The sequence below is a fragment of the Dendropsophus ebraccatus genome, chromosome 10 (genome assembly GCF_027789765.1).
Source record: "Dendropsophus ebraccatus isolate aDenEbr1 chromosome 10, aDenEbr1.pat, whole genome shotgun sequence".
Taxonomy (NCBI): domain Eukaryota; kingdom Metazoa; phylum Chordata; class Amphibia; order Anura; family Hylidae; genus Dendropsophus; species Dendropsophus ebraccatus.
This window is the reverse complement of record NC_091463.1, coordinates 90,730,297-90,750,428: the sequence shown is the minus strand read 5'-3', so window position 1 is coordinate 90,750,428 and position 20,132 is coordinate 90,730,297. Positions and strand designations below refer to the sequence as shown.

At 41.3% G+C, this 20,132-nt stretch overlaps 1 protein-coding gene across 1 annotated transcript in view; it reads right to left on the bottom strand.

Moving 5' to 3' along the window:
* The window catches only part of LOC138766337 (uncharacterized), a 35,216-nt gene that overhangs the window by 12,101 nt on the left and 2,983 nt on the right, over window positions 1-20,132 (bottom strand). Inside the window, exons 2-16 of the mRNA XM_069943875.1 lie at window positions 17,453-17,592; window positions 15,753-15,841; window positions 14,402-14,491; window positions 12,638-12,742; window positions 12,156-12,214; window positions 8,942-9,081; window positions 8,105-8,154; window positions 6,666-6,755; window positions 4,366-4,479; window positions 3,220-3,275; window positions 2,992-3,128; window positions 2,598-2,665; window positions 2,080-2,169; window positions 405-503; window positions 16-68 (exon numbers count right to left, since the gene is read on the bottom strand). Coding sequence (XP_069799976.1) covers window positions 16-68; window positions 405-503; window positions 2,080-2,169; window positions 2,598-2,665; window positions 2,992-3,128; window positions 3,220-3,275; window positions 4,366-4,479; window positions 6,666-6,755; window positions 8,105-8,154; window positions 8,942-9,081; window positions 12,156-12,214; window positions 12,638-12,742; window positions 14,402-14,491; window positions 15,753-15,841; window positions 17,453-17,592 — 1,380 coding nt within the window. The remainder of the gene's footprint in view (window positions 1-15; window positions 69-404; window positions 504-2,079; window positions 2,170-2,597; window positions 2,666-2,991; window positions 3,129-3,219; window positions 3,276-4,365; window positions 4,480-6,665; window positions 6,756-8,104; window positions 8,155-8,941; window positions 9,082-12,155; window positions 12,215-12,637; window positions 12,743-14,401; window positions 14,492-15,752; window positions 15,842-17,452; window positions 17,593-20,132) is intronic.

Here is a 20,132-nt window from a genome sequence, read left to right as displayed (position 1 = left end):
TTAGATCTACATTACCTTTTCTACGTCTAGATTCTGGACCTCAGCCGGCATCTCTGAGCACAAAAATGCTGCAAAACACAAAGGAAACTTAGGAAATAATTGTTTGTGTCCGCCAGAACTACACATGCCCAAATCAGTGACAATCCCCAAGGGTTGGACTGATAACAGTGCCCTATAGCAGTAGCATAACGGTACTGCTATAGGGCATAAGGCATTGGTCTGCTGGTCAGTCTGGTTATATTCTAATGTAGAGTTTGCACAATACATGCCGAAGTATGGGCAAACTTGGTTCCTTTTCCTTCATAGCAGATACTTTATCCATCAACTCTATGGTATTTATGATCTTGGTTGTGCCGCTGACTTGTAAAACGCCATATGGCTAAATCCAGGAGTCCGATACTCACATGCAGGTTGGCGAATCAAAAGCTTGTTAAATTTTCGACAAGTTGCATGCTTCACAAACTGACTGATATCCCCGCTAGTAGGGAAATGGTTTGCACGACCTGCAATGGAGAGACAGAAAACAGTGTCTGTGTCATTGTGACAATATATTTTGTGCTCTGAAAGCTGAGTTATTATAGGGACAACAGGTTTAGGCCATGTTTACATTCTGTAAGAACATCAGCTATTGTACAAGAATATAACAATTATAATACTGCCCCCTATATACAAGAATATAACTACTATAATGCGGTTCAGGGAAGAAACAGAGTGCTGCACCTCACACCTATGGCTGATACTAGTGCCGCTAGGCTAAATAAAAAACACATCAGAATTTTGTGTATGAATTGATCAAGCCATACTGCCCAATGTACCTCGTGCCGGTATCTGATACACATGGGTCCCTACACTAAGTCCACACCGTGCCAGTCAGTGGCCACCAACCCCGCAGGCATGCACAGCCAGGGAACGGGGGCCATGGGACGGCCCTGCGACCCCCATGCCACAGGACCAGACCCACAAACACCACACCAGAACCCGGCCAGCACCGCCGGCGGAGAAGGTCGCCCCCAAGCAGCACAAGTCTGGATAAGGTATTACACTCACTATATAACTATTATAATAGTATACGTATGGTGAGAGTTCCGGCCGGCACTAACTACAAGGTACACCCAATGTGGGAAACCCGGGACTGGAGTATATAGCACACAAACTGTATCCAAACCGTGGAGCGGCGGTGCAGAGACAAAAAAGGCAGGATAAATGAACAAGGATCAAGAAACAGAGTCTCGCACTCACCGGACTGAAGATGCAAGTGGTTTATTTCCGATACATCAGAGTAGGCTAGGCGGGGAGAGGGGAGATGGTGAAGCAGGTCTGTTCAGCAGGAGCAACAAAATGTTTCACGCCTACAGAGGCGCTTCGTCGGGCTAGGAACGCTAACGTTCCTAGCCCGACGAAGCGCCTCTGTAGGCGTGAAACATTTTGTTGCTCCTGCTGAACAGACCTGCTTCACCATCTCCCCTCTCCCCGCCTAGCCTACTCTGATGTATCGGAAATAAACCACTTGCATCTTCAGTCCGGTGAGTGCGAGACTCTGTTTCTTGATCCTTGTTCATAACTATTATAATACTACTCCTATATACAAGAATATAACTACTATAATACTGCTCCTATATAAAAGAATATAACTACTATAATACTACTCCTATATACAAGAATATAACTACTATAATACTGCTCCTATATATAAGAATATAACTACTATAATACTACTCCTATATACAGGAATATAACTACTGTAATACTGCCCCTATATACAAGAATATAACTACTAAAATACTGCTTTTATATACAAGAATATAACTACTATAATACTGCTCCTATATAAAAGAATATACCTACTATAATACTGTTCCCTATATACAAGAATATAACTACTATAATACTGCTCCTATATACAAGAATATAACTACAATAATACTGCTCCTTTATAAAAGACTATAACTACTATTATACTGCTCCTATATACAAGAATATAACTACTATAATACTGCCCCCTATATACAAGAATATAACTACTATAATACTGCCCCACATGTACAGTAATACAGTGTAATCTTTTTGTAGTTTACATACAGATAAAATATTGTCGTTGTCGTCCCTCAGGTGACAAGACGATGCAGTTGGGGCTCACACTGTGGACGGCAGCTCGGGTCTCTGGGTCATCTATGGTACGGAGGGAGCACAGAGAAAATATGGCAGGTTAAGTTAATGGGGTCACATGTTTTCAGTCCGCTGTTAATATCTGGCCAAACTGGACATACAAGCTATAATAGTATAATTATTGGAGAATTAAGGAAAAAAAAAACTAAAGTAGTGACTATACAGGACATCAATATATCAGCTAAAGTAATTTTAATCATATTGATAATATGCCACCATTACTTTTGTAATGGTTGAGATTGTAGAGAAGTTTTTATACAGATCCCCTGGGACTTATTGGAACCATATTTGTTCCCACACAGTACATACCATTGAGGTAGACTGTGCAACTGTAATATTAGGCCCTATGACATCTGTGTATACTCCTGTGTATACTCCTATGTAGACCCTGTTCCCGACCATCTCATCAGTAGTGATCAGTGCCCTCTTACCCTTATATATTATATGGCCCGTACTCTCCTCCACCTCTATATCCTTCATAGTGATGACTGCACCTTGACTGTGAAAAAAAACATTAAAATCAGTAATTATTTGTTAGTCATTCACATGATGATTTATATGAAGAAGACCCAACATGGCAATGCTGCAACCCCTTTAAATCCCTTCTGAAAATGTTGAGCCTAAAATGTTTGGCAGATTCTGCCAGAGACACTTATTGAAAGAAATTGCAATTTATCAAACAGAAAAGTAAAAGTAAAAGACTCCCCCTGTGAGTCACTGAATGTAACTGCACTGCAATCTTGTATAGTGTCCATATGGCCTGTAGAGCTTATAGTGTGTTGGTATTATTTATGCATTATGTAGGGTATCACTGGTCATACTCACGCAATTGAAACATGGGAGAAGTGCACTTTATCATCTACAACCTCAATAACTGTTGATCCGTATGGGGATAAGACTTCCATAAGAACCATGTTTGTGTCTTCATAAGCTGAAACCATCAGGACCCATTTACCTACAGACTAAAATAAAGATCCACCATCGAAAAATGCACAATAGGGTCAATGTGCAAAAACATTGCGCAGAAAACACAGGAAAAAGTGATTGACGTACTTCCCGGAAATTGATGGGTACCCATTTCTCCAGATGATGAGCACAAGCTTCAGCTCCTAAAATCAGAACAACAAGATCTGGGAAATTAGAAGTAAAGGGGTGGGGGAACAATGTCTTTAGACATTGTATTAAAGGCGTTATTTTCTGGTGTTTTAGATTAAGTTTTTAATAAAGTATTGTATTGCCCCCCCCCAACAGTTATACAAATCCCCAATATACACTTATTACGGGAAATATAGAAAGTGCTTTTTTTCCCTGCACTTACTACTGCATCAAGGCTTTACTTCCTGGATAACATGGTGATGTCACTTCCTGGATAACATGGTGATGTCACTTCCTGGATAACATGGTGATGTCACTTCCTGGATAAAATGTTGATGTCACGACCCGATTGCCAGAGCTGTGCGGGCTGTGGCTGCTGGAGAGGATGATGGCAGGGGAAACTGAGGGACACAGGGCACTGGAGGGACACTGAGCATCCCCCTGCCATCATCCTCTCCAGCAGCCACAGCCCGCACAGCTTTGGGAGTCGGGTCGTGACATCACCATTTTATCCAGGAAGTGACATCACCATGTTTTCCAGGAAGTGAAGCCTTGCTGCAGTAGTAAGTGAAGGGAAAAAAAACAGTTTTATGGTGCATTCACACCTACAGGATCTGCAGCTGATTTTCTGCAGCAGATTTCATTTAACTAACTGAACACAGCATCAAATCTGCTGCAGATCTGCTGCAGATCCTGTAGGTGTGAACGCACCCTTAAGCATTTTATAACTTTTTGGGGGCAATACAATACTTGCACATAATTAGAATGGTGTCCTCGCGGGGAAGCCGATGCCGCGTTCCTTTATTTGAACTGTGGCTCAATTCCCGTGCACGGCGGCGTTCTATAGTTATTACTTCCCTTAAAGATATAGGCTCAGATAGATACTGGCTGGCTGTCGCTCCGTATATATCATATAGGGACAAACAGAATTATCTTTTATCTTATCCATACTCCCTGAAAATGATGTAGGTGCTGGTTTCAATGTTTATTATAGGCACAGATATTACTCCCTCCCCTTCTCCAGTATGGTGAGCAGTGAGCAAATGGATCCATAAAAAGAGCAATCTTACTGATAAAATATATATATTATCTGTAGACTCTTACCACCATCATCTTCCCTAATCCTCCCTGGTATAAAGTAAATGTTGTTAGTCTCGAAACACATGGCCTCCGTCTTGAAATTCTCGATGACAGATTGCCTTACTTTTGGGGTCCTGGCTGCAAGGTATAAAGGAGAAAAGTTACTATAATGGCCAAAAATGCACTTACTGTATATACACATGAAACTTTATATATATAGCGTATGAGGAGCTAAGCAAATGATTATAGTGACAGAGTGTACAATGACATTTGCACTTAATTGGGAAAGTTTATAGGGAGGTGTATGAAGTAGATGGCTGAAGCCATGCAGCCCCCGTCACACCATATACTGCATAGTTTCTTAGGAATGCTGTAGCAGATTTACATAAGAAAAGTGGCTCTGTCACCTCACCCATCACCACCTACCAGCAGGTTAGTATTAGGTCAGATAGTGATAGTTCTGTAAAGGGCATCTGTCAGCAGCTCATTTCTGAGCCATCAGAACTCCTGACAGCCATATAGAAAGGTCAGGGAGAAATCGTAAATTGTCACCGTCGTTATAACTTTCAAAATCTAAATTAGCAGGAGATTTGATATAAAGCATGTCTGCAATTTACATTCATTATTATTATTTTTATTTGTTATAACGCTTTAAAACAAAGCTATACTTACTTGTATCCAGATCCAATCTCCTAAAGGCTGCTATATAACAGGTATACTTACTGTATCCAGGTCCAGTCTACTGAAGGCAGCTATATAACAGCAATACTTACTGTATCCAGGTCCAGTCTCCTGAAGGCAGCTATATAACAGCTATACTTACTGTATCCAGGCCCAGTCTCCTGAAGGCTGCTATATAACAGCTATACTTACTATATCTAGGCCCAGTCCCCTGAAGGTAGCAATATAACAGTATTACAGTATCCAGGCCCTAAACCTGAAGTCGCCCCATAGCAGTTATATAGCTGCCTTCAGGAGACTGTGCCTGGATACAGTAAGTATACTTACTGTATCCAGGCCCAGTCTCCTTAAGGCAGCCTCTTACTTTGGCTAAGAGCTTTGAAAGCTTCTGTGGCCAATAATTAGTCTATGTAAAAGTGACATTGATCAGCCAAGGACCGGGGAAAACGCAATCCTTGGCTGATCGTGACTTTAGAGCAGGCTTCAAAATTTATCTTTCTGTGTATACAGGGGATGTGAGGCTGATGATCATAAAGGCAAACTGACAGGACGGATATACATCTATATCACACAGCAGTACATACCTAGTGCACTGCTGCTGTGATCCGGCATCCTCTTCTCCGGCTCTCCCATCCAGCCGCTGTATCTTCAGTCCCCGCCTCCTCCAGAATGATCACAGCAGTGGTGCACTTGGTAAGTATGTAAGGGCGCTTGATTTCTTGTCACATGTAAAGGTACTGCAAACGAGCGCTAAACTCTCTGATTGGTAATTGTTTTGCAACAGTCTGTGAACTCTCCGCCGCAGAATGCCAGTTGCCTCAGTTTGACACTGTTTCTCTATGGGAGGGCTCGTGCGCATCTGCTCTCCGTGGCTCTCTGCTGAAAGAACTGACCTTACGCCAATTTTACTCCATGTGAACTGACCCTTAGTCTTGTGCTGGTTGGAAAAAACAGACTAAACACAGGAAGTCCCAGCCATAAAAAGTGGTACGGCTCAAAGTATCCATCAATCAAATGACTGTCTTCTCTGTGATCTCAGATAACCGAGACTTTCTGGGTTTAGTCTTCTTTTTTTCAACCAGCAGAAGACTAAAAAGCTGCCATCAGGAAACTGGACCTGGATAAAAGTAAGTATAGCTTTGCTAAGAGGCATGCGCCTCTTAGTAAATCCATCCAGGAAAAAGAGGGCAAGGCTTTATATAAGACAAGTACACTAATCTTGATAAATGCCTCACTTTGTCTGTGGTTCCAAAGTAAACAGTAAAATCTCAACCACATAGATTCTGCTTAATAAATGTTGACCAGACAAACCCAAAGGATCCCATTGGGTGCCCATTGTTCAACAGACCATTTGGCTATCTATGTAAGACCCACTCATGTCTGGACCATTGAAGTGCCTTGCACAGATAAATAAATTGCTGATGTATTGGTGCCTTCTTAAGCACAACCTTGCTGTGAACGCACCCTCAGATTTGCTTGCTCTGTGCTCTGCCAGAGGAAGACTAGGCCAGTGTACCCATAATTCCTCATATCTTGAACATAGCAAGTACATTATAAGTGACTGAGCTAGGAAATATAACAGTCTACATATTCTATATACCATATAGCCTACAAAATACTATATGTCAACATTATATACTCACATGCAAGATATAAGGTTCTTCCTTTTTCAGTTTGTATCCCCAAAAGCAGCAAACCGTCCTCTGTTTTGAAAGTCAAGGCTAAATTGCCATCTGGCAAGAAAATTAAGAAGATTAGATTTAAAAAAATAAATAAATAAAAGAATGGGGGGAGGTTAAACCAGCATTGAGGAGAAAGTGTGTGATTTTCTGTGGTTGTCTGTGAGTGAAGTTGAACCCATTGTTAACCCAGTGTGTGGGTGCTGTGGGTGCTGTGGGTGATTTTAGCCGAGTGTTAAGCCAATATCCAGTTATCCCAGTCTGAGTGCTGTGGGAGAATTTAACCCAGTGTTAAGCCAGTGTCCAGTTAACACAGTGTGTGGATGAAGTTAACCAATTACTAAGCCAGTGTCCAGTTAACCCAGTGTTTAGGTGAAATTAACCGAATATCAAGCCAGTGTCCAGTTAACCCAGTGTGTTGGTGCTATGAGTGAAGTTAATCCATTGTTAACCCAATGTTTAGTTAACCCATTGTGTCGGTGCTGTGTGTGAAGCTCATCCAGTGTTCCTGATTTGTGGAGTTCCGGCTTAGTGGAGAGTTGGATACTGCTGTTGTTCAGTACTGTACTTTAAACCCTTCCAACCCTTGTACAATAAAGTATTCAATCCCCCACCCATTTAGGCTACATATTTGTCTAGGCCCATTTAGTGAGGCACCAGTAGTGGCATTATCCCCCATATTAACAATTTCTTTCGCTCCCTTTAAAATGAAAACCTAAAAAAATATAAAATAAAAATATTTAAGTGTGCTAAAGAATTTGGCCCCTTTTTTAGGGTACGGCCAGTGTCAGCAGAGGAGGTGGCAGACAAGGTGGTCCAAGTGGAACAAAGGCTTGTGTGAGTGGTGATCCTAACCAGATTGGAGGAAAGTTTCAGCTCCCTATAACATCTAGTGGGCAGGTGAATATCATCCAGGCTGGGATTGTTGAGGGGATCATGCAAAGTTCCAGCTCCAAGACAGGCAGTAGCCAATCCCGGAGATAAATTTGAGAAATTGATTTTACGCCACTGGTCCACCAATCTCCACTGCTGTCCTGGGAGAAAGCATCATTTTACGCCACTCATCCACCAATACCCACTGCTGTCATTGGAGAAAATTGATTTTACGCTGCTGATCCCTCAATGCCAACAGCTGTCGAAGAAATTGACATTTTCCAATTTTTGACACTGTCACAGCAACATCTGTTGGACAAAGCATTACTCTGTAGTAGTCCCACTATAGTAGCTACAATAATTTGCCTGTTTAATTGAGATTTGGTAGGATCTGGTTTGCGAATATTCGCAAATCTCACAAAACAAATTTTTGGCTGATTCGATCATCTCTAGTGGTCACCATTGTTTTTCTTAGCTATGCACATACAGTAACATTCCAACATTGCATCTTTCGTTTGTTGGTACTGTACCTTTTGAGGGGTTTTCGAATTTCATCTCGGAGATTATGTTGTCATTTGGCCTAAGAAGGTAATAAAAGATTTCATTAGAATATACTTCTTTTATGGTCTGAATATTAATTGCACTATAAATATTGTATGTCTGCCGTTTGTGTCCTTTACAAGACAATAGAGAACAGGGATGGGGACTTTTCAGCCCTCCGGCTCTTACAAAGCTACAGTTCCCATCATGCCTGGACAGCCAAAGCCTTAGCTCTACAGCTGGATAGGGGATATCAAACCCAGATAGGAATGCCCCTTTTAGTCTTTTCAAGGTTTTATACTTCAGACCATACCCCATTTTTGTAGCTCAACTTTGGACCCATTCTATTTTATGAATATCTTTTTGTAGGTGAAATGGACAAAGTATTCTAGATGTGATGTGCCTCTCTCTACTGCATATAGCTCTATCCATACAGCCAAGCATACGATTAGCTTTCCCTACCATTTGCCTGAGCTGGTGACTCATTGTAAGGTGTCATAAATTACTGCCTCTAAATCCTTCTCTTCTGAAGTCGTCACTAACACAGAACTGTGGATAGGATACTCGGAGAGAGGAATCCTTCTCCTCCAAGTGCTTTATTTTACAATTGCACACATTAAACTGCAGTTTCCATTGTTCTGGCAACCTTGCTAGCAAAGCGAAATCATTTTACATCTTGTAGACACCTCCAGGAACGGATATATATACTTGAGTGCAGAATGGGTGACCAAAGGAAGTTCTATAACCTAGAAAATACCTGACTATGGTTATTAAATGTAAGTTCCAAGAGAAGTTACTGGAAACTCGAATGTTCAGGTAGAACTTACGCTGAAATGATCTCTTTTAGAGTAATTTCGCCTTCGTTTTTACTGATCTCCAGCCAGGCTGTGTAGAGGATTCTTACATTATAATGTTGGTCCATTGAACTGGAAGACTTAGCCACAAGATGCCAAGTAGTAAATATATCCTACAAAAGTGGAGGGAGTAGAAGAGTAACTCATTATTATCCTAAAGTTATTATTTGACAATTTTTTTTTAGTTGTTGGGTATTCATCACTGGGACATAGATTAAGAAGAGAGATCCTATCTCATCCATTACTACATTTATAGCATATTCATATACAGTAATATGCAGCCATAACTGACTAATGAGGGTCCCACTCACTGGAATAGAAATCCCATGCCCTACATTACCACCATTATGGCAGTCTCCATTGAGATCTACTGCATAAGGAGTTACGGGAAAGCAAGTATTTCTACTTGTTTCTGTAGCTTTTAAAGCACTGATGACTAACAGTAAGGCAGGTATAAAAGGGCATCTTAGGGTCCTTTTACAAGTAAAGATAAATCGAGGAAAAGTTACTAATACAATCATATTATAATAGTCATCACTACGAACGACGAGTGTTCACACTGAAAGACTTGCAAACAATTAACAACGATTTGGAGGGTAGCTAAAAAGATGCGATTGACACCATGCAAATAATTTTTAGTTTGTCATTTGATCATTGCCACATTAACACCAAAAGGTTATCCCTCAATTTCAAACAATTTAACGATTTATTATACAATAATTGGCCTGTGTAAAAGGCCCTTTACCCTGAATCAGGAGATAAAACTCTTATTTCAATCCATCACTCTAATGCTTAGATATAAGCTTTAGGCTCCGTTCACACGTAGCAAAACTAGCGGAATTCCTTGGCGGAATTGTCTGCAGCGGAATGCCGTTAGCCTCCCTCTCATAATGGGAGTCTATGGGAGGCGCGCGCTGCTGTTCTCACAGCGTCTCTTTGCGCTGAAGAATGAACATAGACTCCCATTATGAGAGGGAGGCTAATGGCATTCCGCGGCGGACAATTCCACCGCGGAATTCCGCTAGTTTTGCTATGTGTGAACGTAACCTTAGAAATTTAATGCTAAATGGGGGTATAAAGCTCAGGAGTGGGTGTTTATTTTCAGGCATAAGGACATTAGCAGAGAAGGGGTCCAGCAACAGGGTAACACCTCACGGACTTTATCTCCTAATCTTCATAAAACTTCTAAATGTTATATCTCAACGCTGGAGCAATGGGTTGAAATAAGAGCTAAAGTCCCTAATTAAAAATAACCCGTAAAAATGAATAGGAGTCCAGGAGACATGTAGAGCTTTATATAGTATTGTTTTTCTATCCTTTGAGCATTAATAAATTGACATTTTTAGGTGGCTAGTAGTGATGAGCGAGCATGCTATTCCAAGCTTGGTAATCGTTCGAGTATTAGGTTACTCGATGGTACTCGTTACTCAGACGAGCATCTCGCGATACTCGAGACAATGGCATCCTCCTCTTCCTGCATGTTTGGTGGATTTTTCTCAGCCAATCATCATGCAGGAGAGTCTTTGGGAGCTTGTAGCATCACATGGGGATCCTCCATGTCGACAGCAGCGATTGGCTGGCCAGATCAGATGACCCGGGCATATACAAATCAGGTCCCGCGATGCTCGCTTCACATGTATGCTGGAAGAGATTAGGGAGAGAGCTGCTGTCTTTCATGGAGAGCGTTAGGGAGGGAATTAGCGTTACAGTAGGCAGGGATACTTGAGAAAGAACCCAACAGTCCTTGTAAGGGCTTAAAATCTTAATTTTTTTTTTTGGAGTACTCCAGACTGCTGGCTGGGACTTGCAGTGCAGCTACCATGATTTTAGATGTACACTGTGGTGATCGACTGCTGGCAGAAAGAGGACAGCAGGTGGTGCATACAGACCCCAAAGAAGTCCTCAATACTATTATATTATTTTTTTTGTGGCTGGTGCTGCTGCTGTTGTACATTGTATTGCTGTGATTTGTAGTACAGCTTCATGGAACCTCACTGCTCATTGTCCTGTGTAAGAAGTATATGCAAAAGAAGAGCCCGTGGAGCCTCATTAAAGAGTCTCAAAACACAGGACTAGCCAGATATCCCTCCGGGAAGGACCCAGCCAAGGGGCAGCTCCTGTTAGGAAACTACCAAAACCACCATATTAAGTGGCCCTATTAGTCAATGTAATGACAAGGGATAAACCAAGGCTAGGTAACCATCCACATACAGCTGTTTTGGGGTGTTGCCCCTCATCAGTGTGGAGCAGGATTCTAGCTAGGGTCCTTCCGGGAGGGATATCTGGCTAGTCCTGTGTTTTGAGACTCTTCGGTGAGGCTCTACGGGCTCTTCTTTTGCATATTCATGTTTCCCAGGGGCAATGCACCTAGGACTTCACTTCATTGAGCGCTTTCACTTGCAGCCGGCAGTGTTGTCGTTTGGCTGGTCTCTCTGAGTTCAGCAATCTGTTTCTCTGTGTAACAGGTGGCATACACCATATACCACCACTTACACACAGACTATACGACAACCACCAAAAACTAGTGTGACACGTATCTTTTGTCATCTGCAGCCAGTCTGCAGGGTTGCTTTCTTTTTTAGTGCAGCCATATCCAACTTCACTGCTCATTGTCCTGTGTAACAGATGCCATACACCATAAAGCACCACATAGACACAGACTCTATACGACAACCTCCAAAACTAGTCTGACCATTATCTGTTAACATCAGCAGCCAGTCTACAGGGTTGCTTTCTTTCTTAGTGCAGCCACATCCAACCTCACTGCTCATTGTCCTGTGTAACCACCAGGCTGTTGGCCAGAATTTGGCGTAATGGTGCGATTAGGCAGCCTCAGAGACATCCATGCATGCTACCCCTGCTGTTTTCTGTCCATTTCCGTGGTGTTTCCATAATTTTCTGAGGTTGACAGGATCTTACACAACCTTCCCTGGGCCAAGGTTGGGTCCCCTGCAAAAATGCTTGAGTTTCCCATTGACTTCAATGGGGTTCGTTACTCGAAACGAGCATCGGGAAATATTCGCCTCGAGTACAGAGCACCCGAGCATTTTAGTACTCGCTCATCACTAGTGGCTATGATATAAACAGTGCTGGATTATCAAGCTTCAAAAATTATCAAATGGCGGACTGATGAAATTCCAGACTGCTGTCACTATTATGTATTTCTAATACACAGAAGGACACACACCTCATTTGTCTTCAGATGTAAAGGGGTTTTCTCTTCAAGAAAACCATAACAGTGCTGTGCTAAAAAGAAGAATATACATTATATCAAAACAGAACAATCAATATTACAGATCAAGACAAATGGAAAAGATTGTACTGCAGGGAAGCTGAACACTTGCTGCCAGCTTCCCTAACATTACAAGTGATCACTGGATTTCTCAGCAAAAAAAGCTGATAATCTTTTCTAACAAAAAACACATTTAAACAATGGACTTCTTTAATCACCCTTCTTAATATAATAAGATACTTGAATTAAAGGGCCAGTACACTTGTTAATGATGTACTGCCACTTTAAGAGCAACACCTGGCTACATGGTTGCCCTCTTTGATTTCTGACATGCCACTATGATGGCTCCCATGAAACGTAGACAGTGTACATAAGATTAAATGTATGTGTCTCCTAATTTGTGTAACTTCAGAGACCAGGGATATTCATTTTCTTACCATAATCACCAGTGATGTTCAAGTCCTTGAGGAAGATTAATCCTTTGCATTTGGCCCATTCTTTGAATTCATCCACATCTGGTTCTGGATGAGTAGATGACCTCTCTAGAGACAGAAAGTAGTAAGTGGTGAGAATGGTTTCCTATGATCTCCAGTATTTTAAATAATGGATTGGAATAATGATAAGGTATAAAATATTATAACAATTAAATTGTCCTCAGGGGTCTTTATAAGTAAGAAGCCTCAGGATATTTGGGGGGTTATTACAAAGAAAAAAGAAATTATACTTACCTGGCCTCGTCCCCGGCAGTTCCAGCTCCAGAAACTTTCCGAATTCCCGACTAGATGCCCAGCTATTGGCGGACTTACAAGTCCTGATCTGACATGTGAACTTGGAAGCAGCTACAAGCAGGGAGCAGTCAGAAGTTGCTAGGCATCATTTATTTTTTTACCAGCCCCTCAGCAACATCTAATTTTTTTCCTTTTTTAATTATAGAACATTCCTTTAAGTGATACATTTATTACTCTCAGCAGCTATTGATAGGGGCAGCTCCTTGTATATGTATGTATAATACTAGTAAAGATGAGAGAAAAATTAGATTCGCGAAATTTCGCTGAAATTTGGACGTTTAATTAATTTTGTTTTTGACCTATAAAGTTATTTAGGACTAAAAAAAAAGTAGCTTTTTTTTTCTTTTCCCAAAAACAGCACCACATTTGTCCTCATGCACAAACTAAAGACAGAAGTGGCTCTACTTCTATTTATACTTCTAATCCCAGATAACTCCTTTAACCTCTTAAGGACACACTGGATTTTGACCCTAAAGATAGAGGAAATTTTTTTATATTTGCTTTTTTCTCCTCACCTTCTAAGAGCCATAGAGCTCTTATCTTTCCACCTACACACCTTGTTTAAGGCTAAATTTTTTGTTCCACCAGTAGAGATGAGTGAACCGGGTTCATGTTCGAGTCGATCCGAACCTGAACGTTCGGCATTTGATTAGCGGTGGCTGCTGAACTTGGATAAAGCCCTAAGGCTATGTGGAAATCATGGATATATCCATGTTTTCCAGACAACCTTAGAGCTTTATCCAAGTTCAGCAGCCCCAGCTAATCAAATGCCGATCGTTCGGGTTCGGGTCGACTCGAACCCGAACCTAGTTCACTCATCTTTATCCACAATCTCTAGTTTTTACTGATATTGTGTAGATGGGAATTTTTGCTTGCCTTTTATTAACTTTTTTTGTCCTGATAGATAATGTTTACGCTGTTTACTGTTAAGTAACACTATTTTACTGGACTGGACAATTACGCAGTAACAATATCAAATATGTTTATTTATAAAAATGGTAAAGGGGGTGGTTTAAACTTTTATTTGGGGAGCAGTTTTGTCACTGTTCCTTGAATGTCTTTTAAAGTATTTAATGTCACATACATACAGGCTGCAGTACGATATCTATCAATCTATACATCCATATGTAGCATGTCCACATAATTTACAAAATCAAAACCAAATTACAATTAATTTCCGAAATAATATCGCCATACACTATCAAATAATACGTGGTGGTCTAAGAGTCAATTGGGTGGTTTTGTACCTAATGGTGTTAAAGATCACATGATGTGAAACCACAGCTGGTCACCTAGATTATTACATATATATATATATATATATACATATAGTATGCGTGTGTTGCCTGGGTTATTACACACACACATATATATATATATCAGAATATGTAAACTCATATACACCGGACTTACCGTATAGAGCTGTAATTTCAATATTCTCACTGTAACGGTTGATGATTAACACATCGGGGTGAAGGTTATACAATGTGTACAACTTAGGGACTGGAGGGAAGAGAAATGATGATGTCATTATCATTTTTGAACAGTATGCAAATTGTACTTTTATTGTTGAAACTCAATGTATATATATTACTATTGTATATATTACTATGTATTGGCAGATGGTATGAAGGCGTTAGAGGGGTATTCTAATCACAATAACTATACCTAAAACACTAGGTCATTAAAAGTTAAACTTTGCAATTGGTTCTATGGCACTCTAATGTGTCCGTTATGGTTACAGTTGGTTGTCTAGGTTCCCAACCACCACTCTGTAATAGGAGTAGTAGCCGGGCTTGTAATCTCACTCCGTCACTGCTCTGATGTGTTGCCAAAGACTAACAGGGTCATGTTTATCCAGGACTGGTTACTACACTACCCTTCTATAGAAATTTTGAACTTTGCCCTGACGTGAAGGACTTTTTTCTTTCTTTTAAAATTCTAAAGCTGAGTAGAAATGTTGAGGGCCCCTTAGCCCTTGTGGATCTGTAGTTGGGCCAGACCACCTTCTAAACTGCAGTCTTCATTCAAGTCTATTCAGAGGATCTCCAATCTCAGGAACTAATCCATAGACCACATTGACTTCATGTGACGTAGACTTTTTCAGTGCCATCTAACGTGCCACTACAGGAACCACTGTTCAAGCTTCATGCCTTCACATTGTGGGGGAAGTTCAGTTAAGGTCCCTATTTATCACCCACTCGGACATTTTTAACCAGGCAATACCCCAGGGCATCAAACAGTGACACCAACAGTGCAGCCCCTGTAATGTACAATCTGGAAAACACTGGGGTCCAATCCTCCAAACAGCTACCCATGAGGTCTATGACCTCCCAGATCCTAAACAATTTGGACTACATGTACTGGCCAACCCTTTCGTACCATCAAGGACAACATCTACAAGGAGTTTGTATGTTCTCCCCATGTTTGTGTGGGTCTCCTTTGGGTACTTATTTTTTTTTTCCACACTACAAAATATACAGATAAGTAGACTTTTTGTGAATTATGGCTCGGTTATTAAAGTGACTGTACCACCAGGCCCAGGCTGAAGCACTGGAGGCGGGCCGACCCACCCTTAGTCGGAAGAAACTCCAGCCCCTCCATGATGTGAATCAATGGAACCCTATCATAGAGGGGCTAGGGTTTCCTCCCACTAAGGGTGGGTCGGCCCGCCTCCAGTGCTTCAGCCTGGGCCTGGTGGTACAGTCACTTTAAGGAGTCATACCACCTAGCTTATAGCATATGAGATGTGCATGCATCTTACCTTCCTTAGTAACTTTTCTGTAAGTCAGAGTTTCCTTTTCACCATCTACCCTCTCAAAATAAGTGACTCCACCATAGATCCCATCTATGCTGTAATGGTTAGAAAAATATATTAGCAAATGATATAAAGGCTCAAAAACCTGAGCTCCGTATATAATTATAGTCTCTACCCCAGTGTTTCTCAACTCCAGTCCTCAAGATCCGCCAACAGGTCATGTTTTGAGGATTTCACAGGTGATATAATTTTAGTCAGTGCACCAGTAACTGCCACAGCTGTTCGTTGTATGGGATATCCGCAAAACATGACCTCTTGGTGGGTCTTGAGGACTGGAGTTGAGAAACACTGCTCTTCCCTGGGCCGATTTTAGCTTTTCTGTTGCTTCCAGTGAAAACTGAAATGCCCCCCTCCCCACTCCCTTGTTCCCCCCATTAAAAATCATAAGCAGGAAAGAATCTGCAGCTTATAACAATAACAGCAAAGTGTACTGTATACTTCTATATAACAGTCATACAGTTACCAAATAATTATTGCATTCCCAGACTGCCTTGCGTTTCACAGTGTCCAGCTGTCATGTGAAGGTTTGTAGTACAGAATGACAGAGACAAAGGGGGTGGTATGTACAGTACACAGTATGAATTATTGCCAATCTGAGGCACTGCGCAATCTGCACCCTGAGGCAAGATGCTCACCTCTCCTCGTGACGGTTACTCTAAAGGGCCATCTCTACCTTAAATATTGTAGAGACATAACATAATAATTTAACAGCCTAAAACTAAAATTTAAAATATACCTGTCCTTATAAAAAACTTTTTACATGTCATAGAGAGATGTCAAAAGTTTTGATCGGTCTGGGTGTGAGTTTTCAGACCCATACCGATCGAGCTCGACCTTTTTTTTTAATTCAGGGGGTGGAAGTGCTGCAGCTGAAAACTTAGACCCAGACCGATCAAAACTTTTGATGTCTCTAAGACATGTTTTTTTTTTTAACGACAGGTACACTTTTCTAATAGATACCACTGAGCTACTGTATGTGACATATCACATGAGTGTAGTTAAGTACCTGGTTTTGAATGCAGCTGGCGGGAGAGAAAGATACTGACAGTATCCGGACACCAAAGCGGGCTGTCACGGTCTGCAGCGCGGGAAGGTGGTCAAGTGACCGGCACAGTGACAAAGTTGGCCAAATAGAAGAGCACATCGGCGGTACTGCCTACAGGTAGCCTGATGCCCATGTAAGCACACATGAAACCCATCTAACACGCTCGCTGCGAGAACAATGAGAAATCAGGGGAATAGAAGCTGGAGGTAAATCAGGGAGGCAACAGTACAGCTGATCTGGGATGAAGAGAACGCAAAGTAGAGGCAGATAAGAATGATGGCTCGAGCGCTCATGAGCAGTGTGACAAGCCGCCTGCCGCTGGTAGGATGGCACTTGTAGAGCCGATCCGGGTTTTGCAGACTCCCAGGTAGATGATACCTGTCGCCCTTCCCTCCACCTCCTGTTCCCTATTGGATTAGGTTTTGTTTATTGCACATTGATTCATTACGTAATCAGACATGTCAAAAGCTTCGGATCACAGCGGGTCTCACTGCTGATCCCTGGCCGGCCCTGCAGTCCGTCAATAATGTCTCATTGACTTTTATCGGGAAAAGTAACCTTTGTCTGATTAGTTTTTGTGACAGGTACGCTTTATACTTACGGGTTGAAGGATTCTGTTACTGTTCCCCCTTTCTCTGTTAGAGATATTTTGGCATAGGAATACTCCACTTTCTTCAGAAGAGACAGTTTCTCCAGTATTTTATGGGCTCCAAATGCTTTGAGGTTCCACAGGCCATTGATCTGTAGGGAATGGACATAGAAGACATTATATGTCATGCACAGTACTACTTCCCTTACATAAAAACTCTCTTTACCATCTTTTCCCATCCTGATAAAAGATCATGTCGCCTGGGCTGATGAGTATTTATGTTTGTGGTATCATTTGGTTGATACACTCAGTAGTTTTTTGTAAAAAAAAACCACTAGTGCAAAAATTTGAAAAATTTACATTTCTTCATATTCAAAATTCTCTTTTCCTAAGAAAGATAGTCATATCACATAAACTAATTATTACTGCAATATCTACAACATGTCTGCTTTATGGTGACGTCATTTGGTGAACGTCCTTTTACTTGTTAGGATGTTAGAGGACTTTGAAATTTTGCAGGGATTTTTCAAATTTTCATAAAAATTAAAATTCTGATTTTATTAGAGACCAGTTCAGTTCTGAAGTGGATTTGTGGGACCTGTATGTTAGTTACCCCCATAGATCCCTCCACTGTTAAAACTGAACCCCTCAAAGTATTTAAAGTAACATTTCATAAATTTATTAACCCTCTAGGTTTTAGGTTTTAAGCAAGTGAGAGGGGAAATTTAAAAATTTCATTTTTTGGCAGATATTCTATTTTAATTTTTCTATTTATTCCCCTTATTCCAGTGTTTCTAGAAATCCCCAATATGTGGCCGCAGTGCGTCACCTGACTCAACCACAGGCGGCAGACATGACAGAGACATGGCGAATTTTGGGGCCTTTTTTTTATTTCAGTTTTGTTTTAGCCATTATACCATGTCACAGAGGCCTTGCGGTGCCAAAATAGTTGTGTAAGAAAAGTTGACCATCGGTGCCATTCTGGGTGACATGTGACACCCTGATCTTTTTTTTTTTTTTTTACATTTTTTATGAGGTGTATGAATAAAAAACGCTGTTTACTATACGTTACATATGACATGTCATTGTTATTCGTCAGGTCGGTTACAGTGATATCCATGTTATATAGCGGTTACTATACGTTACATATGACATGTTATCGATATCTGTCAGGTCAGTACGATTACAGTGATATCCATGTTATATAGCGGTTACTATACGTTACATATGTCATGTTATCTTTATTCGTCAGGTCGGTAGGATTACAGCGATATCCATTTTATCTAACTTTAGTTATAGTTTATGACATTTATACTATAATTACTGTTTGTGTCTTGCATATTGTAAGAGCAGTAATATTTTTTTTTTTCGCCAATTTTTTTTTTTGCGGCATAAACTGACATTTTTACCTTTTTGGGTATTTTTTAGGGGGTGGGATTTGCGGCGTTAATCGGGCTGTATAATTAATGTAAGAGGTTAATAGACGGGGTCATTACGGATGCGGCGATACCAAATATGTGTATCTTGTTTATAGGGGATCATTTATAAAGGGGGATGGGGAATATGTATATTTATTTATTTATGTATTTATTTTATTCATTTATTTGTGTATTTATGTATGTATGTACAGTGGTACCTTGGATTAGGAGCATAATTCGTTCCGGGACTGCGCTTGTAATCCAAATCCGCTCTTACACCAAAGCAGAAATAGCAAATTCAGAAACAGCAGAATCTGTGATATTATAAGTTACTGTACAGTAATAGAGAGGATGGGAAACACAAGGGCGGATAGAGACTGCAGGGTATGAAGGAATGAGCAGGGCAGATGTGGGCACATACATGCAGCACTTTCTGTCCAGGGAGAGAAGGGTTACATCTATGGAGAGATTACCTCCCCAGTCCTGTCCCCTGATGCAAGCCCCAGCCTGAAGTGGGTCTGCTATGATTTGGAAGGTGAGGGAGACTTCCTGGGTCAGAGTACAGGGCTGTAGACCCCGCTATGCAGACCACGCCCCTCCCCCACTCCCCCTGCCATCCAGTACAGGGAGCTCTTACACCAAAGCAATGCTCTTACACCAAGTCACAATTTTAAAAAAACTGTGAGCTCTTAAACCAAAACGCTCTTAAGTTACCAAGTTACTCTTAAACCAAGGTACCACTGTATGTATTTGTGTATGTTTTAACTTTTTCAGGTACCTCTATATTAGATTACAGCCCATGATCTGTGCTGTAATGTATTATAGAGTAAATGAGCTGTCAGAACGCTGACAGCTCATTCATCCGATCAGACTCCTGCCTCAGTGCAGGGGCCTGATCGTTCTAACCATAGCAGCCCAGACGCATTAGGCAGAGTCTGGGTTGATATGGTAACCCCCAGATCCGCACCAGGGGGGGGGGGGTCGGAGGGAGAAGATCTCCCTCCGGATTCCCCATGGACTGCGGTGACTATGGGGTCAACTGCCCGGGGGGAGTACGGCACAGCCTCCTCCTGCTGCCTGATCATCGTTAGGGACAGCATGACGTTTGGGAAACGTCATGTTGCAGGAACTTGCTTTACATGACGTTTCCCCAAACGTCTTTTTGCTGCGAGGGGTTAAAGGGCTACATGCATGATCCAGGCGAATTAAATAAACTGATATCAGAAAGTTATACAGATTTGTAATTTACTTCTATTAAAAAATCTCAAGTCTTC